The sequence below is a fragment of the Montipora foliosa genome, chromosome 3, assembly GCF_036669935.1.
Source record: "Montipora foliosa isolate CH-2021 chromosome 3, ASM3666993v2, whole genome shotgun sequence".
NCBI lineage: Eukaryota > Metazoa > Cnidaria > Anthozoa > Scleractinia > Acroporidae > Montipora > Montipora foliosa.
In genome coordinates, this window is record NC_090871.1 from 11,368,973 (window position 1) to 11,378,972 (window position 10,000).

At 41.5% G+C, this 10,000-nt stretch overlaps 2 protein-coding genes and 1 pseudogene across 3 annotated transcripts in view; 2 read left to right on the forward strand and 1 right to left on the reverse strand.

Moving 5' to 3' along the window:
* The first annotated feature begins 1,262 nt into the window (after nucleotides 1-1,262).
* Nucleotides 1,263-2,324, forward strand: LOC137995252 (uncharacterized). Its single transcript, XM_068840827.1, has one exon. The coding sequence runs from the start codon at nucleotides 1,263-1,265 to the stop codon at nucleotides 2,322-2,324; it is 1,062 nt and encodes a 353-aa protein (XP_068696928.1).
* A 3,042-nt stretch (nucleotides 2,325-5,366) lies between these two features.
* LOC137995253 (uncharacterized) lies at nucleotides 5,367-7,074 on the reverse strand (annotated as a pseudogene).
* Nucleotides 7,075-7,638: 564 nt separating this feature from the next.
* Nucleotides 7,639-10,000, forward strand: part of LOC137994490 (G2/M phase-specific E3 ubiquitin-protein ligase-like) — a 6,037-nt gene continuing 3,675 nt past the window's right edge. The window contains exons 1-2 of one of the 2 annotated variants that reach the window (XM_068840071.1): nucleotides 7,639-7,715; nucleotides 8,583-10,000. The exon at nucleotides 8,583-10,000 is cut by the window's right edge and continues 767 nt beyond it. The gene's annotated coding sequence lies outside the window, so the exon portion shown is untranslated. Of the gene's footprint in view, nucleotides 7,716-8,474 lie in introns of those variants that run through there. The other variant, XM_068840072.1, reaches the window with a different exon arrangement.

The window sequence follows — 10,000 nt, forward strand, 5'->3', positions numbered from 1 at the left end:
ATTTTAGGGTTTTTAGCCAATATCTTGAGTTAATCACGAGTTAAAATTTGAAAATGGCAATGTGGAATTCCTATACTGTTAAAATTATCGTTACATCACCAACAAGATGAATGTGAGCAAAAACGACCATCATCAAGGTTATTTGACACAAACTTAGAAAACGTCTGGCAGACTTTTTTCAAGATTACCCAAATGCAATCCGTTTAAATCTTGCCCATTTGTGTCCATCCATGCTTCTCTTTTCTTTTGCTGTATTTATTTTATGTTGTTCAACAGTTAAGTGGTTATTGCAATGTATCATTCTACTTTTTGTGCTTTTTGGGTGTCATGAAAATGACATAATTTTGCGTGACATAGCCCATTTAAATGTAAAAATACCTTGAGTTTCTCTATAGACAATTAGTCTGTTACTTGTTTAATTTGTTAGCAATGACACTTCTGCAAGTGTTAAGGACACTTTGCAGACAGGTTGCGTAAGCGGCAATGTTGCTGATTGTCCAGGACAACGATTCAGGGAAATGATTAACAACCTCCCCAGTGCAGACACTGAAAGGGGACAGGAGGTAATTGTTTTTCTAATGCACCAATTCCTGAAGTAAATATGAATGTGAGGTATCATATAATTAATCTTGGTCCACTGCAAGGTCACATGGATGTCTAATAGTTGCAATTAAGTTCATTTTGGAATTTACCCACAGGTAACAAAATACATCTTTGCACATAGTTAGCCTCAATCTAGATTTGTTCAAAACGTCCAATCAGTTCTGTCGCTGTAGTGTCAGCAATGTTAAACATGTACTTTTTTGGTAAGTTTTGATCAATGTTTGGTAATGTGTAGAGTCCCAAACCATACCAGGGAATTGTGTAGTATCGTTTCAGAAATCGCGATGATACCCTTAACACAATGCAAAATAGGCCTTCTTGATATTTACTAATATGACATTATTATGAACAATTAATTCACTTTCGATTTATCTGAGAAGGCATAATGAAAGGTGCAGTCCACGCCCGCTTTCCTATTTCCATGCCAGCAGTTGACAGTTATACAGGTAGTTGCCTGCAGAGGAGAGACTATGTTACGTATTAAAATCCTGTCCAGATTGCATGCTGTGACACCGATATTAGACATGCAAGTACAGTCACCCACTTTGCCTAAGAGTCTCCTTAATAACCTAGGTATTCTTTAATGAAACAAGATATTGTATTGCTAGTTCAAGCAAAATTCTTTTACTGTGTTTTTTCAGGCCTTGACACAAAGGAGAATGAATGCCCTCGAGAAACTTATTGCTGGAGGTGTAACGAACATATGGGACCACAGAGAAACTGTCATGCTTGATCTTCTCAAATTATATGAAACGTCAGGAGAAATAACACAACGCCTGGCAACCGTTTCCTTCTACGGAGAACAAGGAATGGATCTGGACGGTGTCAAAAGAGAAGCTTATTCGATATTCTGGAGACAGGTCCTACACGAGTACTTCGACGGGAGCTCTACATTTGTCCCGCGAGTCGGCCCAGGCATCGAGGAGTCGACAATGAGAACACTTGGTCAAATCATCAGCCATCAATATGTTCTCACAGGTGTATTTCCAGTTCAGATCAATAAGGCCTTTGTTGTTGCTATGCTCTGTGGGCGGCAAGCACTTGACAACGAAGACCTCGTAGAGGCTTTCCTGGAGTACGTATCGGATAATGAATCCATGGCGTTAAAAGCAGCTCTGGCACAGTCAGAGCAGGGAGGGCTCTCTGATGAATCCTATGGTTTCTTAATAGATTTTTTTAGTGATTACCAAGTGAAAAAGAGGCCTTCGGCCACCAACCTAAAAGCTATTGTGGTCCAAGTGGCCAAAAATGAGTTGCTGTCAAGGCCTGCCATGGCAATGGATAGAATGAGGGAGGGCCTTCGCGACGGTGATTATAAAGATCTGTGGAAGTACTCAAAGGAGGATGTCTTTAAGGTATATGAGGTGATGCGCGTGACGCCACAGCGAGTTCTGTCGATGCTGTCTGAGGAGCCTTCTACACATGTGCACAAGTGCCGTCTACAGATCCTTTCCTACCTGAAGAAATACATCAGGTGCCTTAGCCGAAAGGAGCTTGAGCTGTTTCTTCGTTACATCACGGGGAGTTCCCTGCCAGTTGTGGAGAGTATCAAGGTTATATTTCATGTGAACGAGTTAGGCTCCTTACCCCATCCTATTGCACATACCTGTTCAGCTTCTATTGACCTTCCAGATGGTGGGTATGCAAGTTTTAACGATTTCAGAGTGCAAATGGACTCTCTCCTTAACAATGAACTTTCATGGAATTTCACGTCAGTGTGAACTTACCCCTGCCTTGAACACAGACTTGTTAATTCTTACGTTCATCGCCTGAAAATGACGGACCGGCTCCGCTTATTTCCCTGCCGTAAACAAGCGATGCCATTTTTGACGACCGATGCCATTGTTAGTATCAAAGCCTTCTTATTTGGTTAGCTTTCAATTAATTGTTAGGGTTAGCACCAGTTAAATACTCTAAAATTGCAACATTATAGCCTTGGGTTCGGTAGCGTAGAGGATAACTTGCATTTGCCCTTAATCCATTGAACGTTCGATCAACTTTTAAAATTTTTTGTTCTAAAGTTTTTTGTTATTTCTTTTTTTGTTCTACGTAACATACGCTGCTAATCTAGCCCTAGATTAAGTAATTTTTTCCTCATTTACAAACGACAAAGTTAACAGTCCAAACGGCATCACTTGTTTACGAAAGGGAAAATTGCAGCTTCACAAATGTTACAGGTTCGGAATCTTTCATTTGTGATCAATTTGTTCAATTTTGAAACAGTTGTAGCGCTCAAGCTTGCGTGATATCGTCTCATTTTAGCATACTCGGCCTTCGGCCTCGTCCGCTAAGTATTAGGCGATATCACGCTCTCTTTCGCTCTATATAACTGTAAGTATTTTCCTTCAGCAGTTCCTTGTTTACGGTAAATACGGTCATGTTTGTGTGTCGCGACAATGAGCCCGTACTCGGCCGGATCTGAAAGCGGCTTAGACCATTAAAGAAACATATGGTTATAATTATCACGACAATTTGGGTTCGAAATTTCTGGCGCTGAGTTTGAGATTCAGTTGGTACAGTACGCGTTAGTTGATGTTGAGCTCGTTTAAATGAAACAAGATTGTTGGTGAAGACCTACGAGCTCATGATCTCATTTCAGCCAGTGTAGGCGATGTTATTACCCCATTTAATTGCCTCAAGCAAACCTAATGTCAAGGTTTTGAAGACTTGCGTTATACCTCCACTATGACTCATTCGAAATGGAATGAGTCGTAAGCGTTGTTGTTGTTTTATACTAATACGCACGTTTCTTATCACTGAATGAATTGTGTAGTCAATATGTGACAACTGTGAACGTGATCCATTTGGTCTGAGAGTAAAGTTTCAACGAAAAATGGTGTTTCTAAGGGACTAGGAGTTTGTGTTTGATTGCAGTTTATCTGACGACCGATACGCAGTGCAATCGTTTTGCCTTGTGAATTGTGTTTGTTTGCCTCCATTCAAATACATTTTATAATAACATGAAAGAGAAAGAAAACAAAACTAATAAATTGTGTTTATCGTCTATTTCTTGCATCCATATTGGGGAAGGATGTTTGGCAAGGGCCCCTGGAAGATTTGTGGAAGGTGAGGGTGGGATAATTGTGAGAATTGGTTCATGCTTAGCGTAAGAGTAAGTGGAAATTGTGTAAACAACCAGGCGCTGATTAAGGGTGCCGGGCTGGGCTTTGGATATCATATGAAGCAAGCCAGCTCAAAAGCTGCTTAATCGAGAAGTATCATGAGCACAGTGCCACGCAAGAAATTGGAGCGATCTGGTGATTGTGCTTAAAGGCGCTGTTACACTGTGCAATTTTTCGCGCAACTGGTCTTGAAGTGCCATTGCGAGACAAGTTGCTTAAATCATTGCCCAATGTAACATACCTTGGAAAGGCCAAAAACGTCGCGATACCAGTTGCAGAAACCGTTGGGTAAAGTACAATTGAGTTCTACTTTCAGCAACGGTAGCAACGAATTTTTGAAGCATTGCGTAGTGTAATATCTGTCCCCTGCAACTTGTATCGCTACGGTTTGCGGCAACAGTGTATTAAAATGTTCCCTTAACCTCATGTGATCATGGAAACGTTGCTTAGTGTAACCCCCGTAAAACATCTTGTTTCGTAAGGTGAGAACGTTTGTCGAAATGGCGTTGCGAGACATGCTGCACGCCGGAAAGATTGCACAGTGTAACAGCGCCTTAAAGGATACAAATTCAAGGTTAGGAAAATATGTACTTATTATTGCCAACGAGCAAGCCGAGCGAAGACACGAGGCTTGCGAGGGGGCCAGCTTAATGCCGCGCGAAGTATTGCAGCAGGCAGAAAAATTCTCGATCGTTATATGAAAAGTGTAATGTAAGGCTACGTAGTGTAATGTAAGATTCCCTGAAGATTTTAGTAGGTACCAATAAAAGCGAGTGTTTTGATGTGGGATGTCATTAGACAAACTTTCATGACGCGTGTGACTATTGATGATCTTGTGCTCGGAGGTGAGTGAAAACACATTTTTCCCATTTCCCTGACCATTGTGTTGTGTACACTTGCCGAGCATTGCCCTCCTCCAAGCTACTCAGGGGGCTAGAAAGGGACACGTCTTACAGATGGTGGCTTCCTAAAAACTGTGTGGAAGGCCCAAAGGTAGAAAGGGTAAAATTTTCACACTTTGAGCAAATGAAAGGCATTTTCAGCTACCGGCTATGGTGCAAGATTGACGACCAGGCTTGTGCCCTGGCACGAATCAGACGAATCGCAGGGGTGGGGCTGGGCTCATTTCATATTCGGCTAAAAAGGGGAAGAAATTCTCCCTTAGCTATGTGGTAACATAAGCAAAAAATAATAATGCATTTCACTTAGGAAATTCCACCACAGGTCGGATTCTTAAGTAGGTTTCACAACGCTAGGAGTGTCAGGATTCATTATGAATTCGGTCAATTTTAGTCCCGCGTTTGTTTTTGTGTTTACCCACACTAACTTAAAGCTTCTGTCAGAATAGAAGCAATCCTTTACACGTCGACGGAACTCACCCCGTTCTTCTCAAATTTCCTGCTGCCTAAGTACGTGTTCTAATTTATTTCATGGCATGACCAAACTGAGAGGCCATCAAGAAAGTAAGTAGCACGGAATGACCGGCAAATATCAACTAAGAAACTTATCGCACCCTTTTAAGCTACCCTTTTCTGCAGACAACAAGATCGAACGCTAACTGTAAAAAAACATTCAATGCCAAGTCTGACTTTGTCATGTTGCTGACTGACTGAGCCGACTATGTTAAACTTTCTTCTGTGGTCAGTTGCCTATGTCATCAATGTGGTCTAAGAGATCAAAGTACAGTTGAAGAGCTTCCTCTGCATTTGTTGGTTGCTCCAAGTCCTCGTCTTCTTGGATCATTTCGGCCAGTTGTTTAAAGTGTGGGGAACAGCCCTTTTCCTGCGGCCGTTCTGCATACATGTCTTCAGCAATTTCAATTTCATCCATGTCGACGGGGCTTGAATAATCTTGTGTAGCTACTGATTCTGGGACAAAGTAAAGAATATCAGGCTTTCCAGAAGGGCATTCCGCATTGACAGATGGTCGGATCCTGTGAAGATTCCATTCCTGGGCCACTTTATGTAGTTCCATTTGAATGACATCCATGAAACAGAAGTGAAGACATTCCCTTTGTATTACATCACTATCACTATACAACCCAGAATCTCGCAGGTCTTTGAAAAACTGTATCCACCACTGTGCACACCCTTTTCTGAGATGGCCCCACCACGCCTCTATTCTCTGGTTAGATGTTGACTTTCCAAACATGAAACTTTTCTCACCAGAAATTAAAAATCATCCCCAGCAGTTCTACGAAAGAAGCGTTGGATGGCTGCTACGTTACCATTTTCAGTTCCTCTGTCTCCCCTTACAACTCGAGCAGTTCCCTCCATCTGTCGGACACAATCTAAATAATACTGTGCGACTATGCACGGATCATTATTTGATGAAGCAACTTCCAACCATAAAATCCTTCGGCTGAAACCGTTTATAGCACCGTGAACACAGAATCCAAATGGTTTGAGTTTATCGTACCCGTCTATATGCCAGACGTAATTTGGACCTTTACATCGGTACACTCTTCTTCGTAGTCTCTGTCGTGAAAGCAGTTCCACACCTTCTGGATCAAATATTCGTAACGTGTGGCGAACGACTTCTCTAGTATTAGCCAGTCGGTGATGATTAACCAGCCTTTGATGCATTGCTCTATACCCAAGTAAACTTCCGCTCCCTCTCAGCTCTGCTTCCACTGCCTCGACAACCTCCTCTAGATCACTCAGGTTCTGACGTCTCGTGCACCGCAGCCTCCTCAATATTCGTTTCAATTGCCTCAAACTTATCCGGATACCGTGAATACAAGCTAAAAATGAAGCTATTTCTGGAGCAGTTAGTCCTAGGTCGAAATAGTCTCGTATGATTTCGTCGCGTGTTTGTAGGTCACCTCGTACTGCTGGAGAGTAATTTGGAAGCATTGCTGAAGTGCAAGACCAGTTAAGAGCTAATGAAAGCAAGAGGATGAAACCCATAGCTTCATAAAAGCATCAAAATGAACTTAATAACTTTTACCAAGACGCCATGTTGCATGTGCTTAGCTACACCAGTTCGCTTTCAACTCACCACCAAGATACTTAGGAACAGAGGAAAACAAGACATACACTGAAAAATGAGGAGCAGGAAAAAAAAGTGAGCGGCGGAAAAAAAAATTAGCGGGGGAAAAAAAAGAGAGCGGCGGAAAAAAAGTGAGCGGTGGAAAAAAAAGTGAGCGGTGGGAAAAAAAGTGAGGGGCGGAAAACAAAAGTGAGCGGTGGAAAAAAGAGTGAGCGGCGGAAAAAAAAATGAGCGGCTAAAAAAAAGTGAGCGGTAGAAAAAAGTGAGCGGCGGAAAAAAAAATGAGCGGCGGAAAAAAAAGAGAGCGGCGGAAAAAAAATGAGCGGCTAAAAAAAAGTGAGCGGTAGAAAAAAGTGAGCGGCGGACAAAATCAAGATTACAAAAAGAGAGCAGAGACACTTGTCTCTCACGAAAAAGGGGAGAAGAAGTAGATGTCCCTTTAAAAGCACCGTAAGAGCAAAATTAAACCGCTAGTTAGGAAGAGATACATTGACGATGTCCTCTGTGTGTGGCACACAACCGAAGACAATATAGAAAACTTTGTGCAAAGGGCAAACAACTACCACGATACAATCAAATTTACGGCTGAAATATCAGACTCAGAAATTACATTCTTAGACACAAAAGTGTACAAAGGCGAGAGATTCAATAGAGAATCCACCCTTGATGTGCAAACACATTACATTTTTATTCGTGTCATCCACCTGGCGTTAAGAAAGGATTCATAAAAGGAGAAGCGCTACGCCTCCTAAGTACGGTGGCCCATATCTGCAAACACAACAAACACTTTTCCAAACACAACACAGTATTATCTGAACACAACAAACTATTATCGAGCCAACACTTGTTACTGCAACGGAAGTGACGTTTTCGTTTTGTTTCCTGATGATTGACAATTTGCTTTTCCTGATAAGTCTCGTGATTTTAGTAGAATTTATAAACGGAATTGTGATTGTGAATGAAGGATTTAGAAAGGCACGTTGTAACCCGCCAACGTTGGTAAGTGATTTTAAGTGATCATTGTACTCGTCGTAATGATGTGATTTAGTACGGAGATCATTGAAAGGTCAACAGACTATTGCATGTATTCATGTGCCAGATCGACCGCATGACTGATGATTAATCTTGTATATCGCGTAAATCTCATGGAGCTATGATTGTAAATTAATTTCAGTTGACTATAATACTCAGATAAAGAAAAAACAGAACCAATGAAAGTCTAGTTTTATGCGTACACAACAAGTGGTCGAATTTCGTGAAACCATTACAACACTGTATTATCGAAGCACAACACAATATTATCGAAACACAGCACAGTATGATCGAAACACAACACAATGTTATCGAAACACAACACAATATCGAAACACAACACAATATTATGGAAACACAACACTGTATGATTGAAACACAACACAATGTCATCTAAACACAACACAGTATGGGACAGTATCCAAACACAACAGCTCACAACACAATGTCACATCAAAACAGAACTCAGTATTTGCAAAACACAACGAAAATCTCCCAAAACCCAATACAATATTTGCGAAACACAACTCAAAATTTTCCCGATTAGGTAATGCAGGATTTTACTATACAAAGCATAAACCCATCACTACTCGACCTAGTGACGGGTTATGTGCGCATGGATCATAATTCCCCGCCATTTTGTTTGTTATCTTCGCATGTGGCCATCTGTCGCGAGAATGGATGTGATTTTTAAGTGCCTGAACTGCTCCGAAGAGCTCACGGAAGCTTACCAATATTGCTCTAGATGTGGAGCAGTCGTGGACAAAGAGGAGGTTCTCATTCGTTATTATTTTCACCGTGGGTTTGATTACTCGGTTATATTACTCTTTTTAGAAAGTCCCAGGCAACAGAAATGTCTATGCGTACTTTGTACAATAGACTTCGCGGGTACGGATTAAGACGAAGGAATGCAAACAGTGAAGATGCCGAAATTTACCATGCCATTCAACAAGAATTGGACAGGCCAGGCTGCATGAGGGGTTATCGAGCTATGTGGCACACCCTTCGTTTGGATTAGGGAATACAGGCATCAAGAAGAAAGGTCGAAGGGATTTTACAACAAATTGACCTTGAAGGAACCGCCTTGCGGAAGGCTCATGCACTAAGGAGAAGGTCGTACACTAACCCAGGCCTGAATTTTGCTTGGCACGTTGACGGCTACGATAAGTTAAAGCCATACGGCTTTCCTATTCATGGTGCGGTGGACGGTTTCAGTCGTCGAGTCATGTGGTTGAAAATTTGCTCCTCGAATAATGACTCATGCCACGTAGCTTCATTGTTTTACGATTGTGTTAAATCAAAGAGGTTGCCCAAGAGTTCTTCGAACGGATTGCGGGACTGAAAATGTGGCATGGCGGCCATGCAGTATTATTTTCTAGGAGATGGTAACGACGGCCGAGCTGGATTAACTGCATATAACTGAATAGAGTGTAATGTGAAGTGCCAGAATTCTTATCCCATATGAACCATGTGAGCGTTAGCCCTACTGATGGAAATGGGCCCACACAAGGACAGAGGTGGGAATTGAACCCACGACCTTCGGGTTAGATCTCCGCCGCTCTACCGACTTAGCTACAAGGTCAGACGGGAGCAGTCAGACGGGATGTGAACTTTTACATCTTCAGTTCCCACGGCGTGCGTTGTGTTTTGCAAATACTGAGTTCTGTTTTGATGTGACATTGTGTTGTGAGCTGTTGTGTTTGGATACTGTCCCACACTATGTTGTGTTTCGATGACATTGTGTTGTGTTTCAATCATACAGTGTTGTGTTTATGGCGCGCCATCTGTAGCAAAATTACGTTTCTACGGTGGCCCACATCTGCAAACACAACAAACACTTTTCCAAACACAACACAATATTATCAAAGCACAACAAACTATTATCGAAACACAACACAGTATTATCTGAACACAGCAAACTGTTATCGAAACACAACATAGTATTATCGAAGCACAACACAATATTATGGAAACACAACACTGTATTACCGAAACACAACACAATATTATCGAAACACAACACAATGTAATCAAAACACAACACAGTATCATCCAAACACAACACAACATTATCGAAACACAACACTGTATGATCGAAACACAACACAATGTCATCGAAACACAACACAGTATCATGCAAACACAACACAATGTCACATCAAAACACAACGCAAATCTCCCAAAACACAACACAATATTTGCGAAACACAACTCCAAATGTTCCCGATTACTTTATGCAGGATGTTACTATA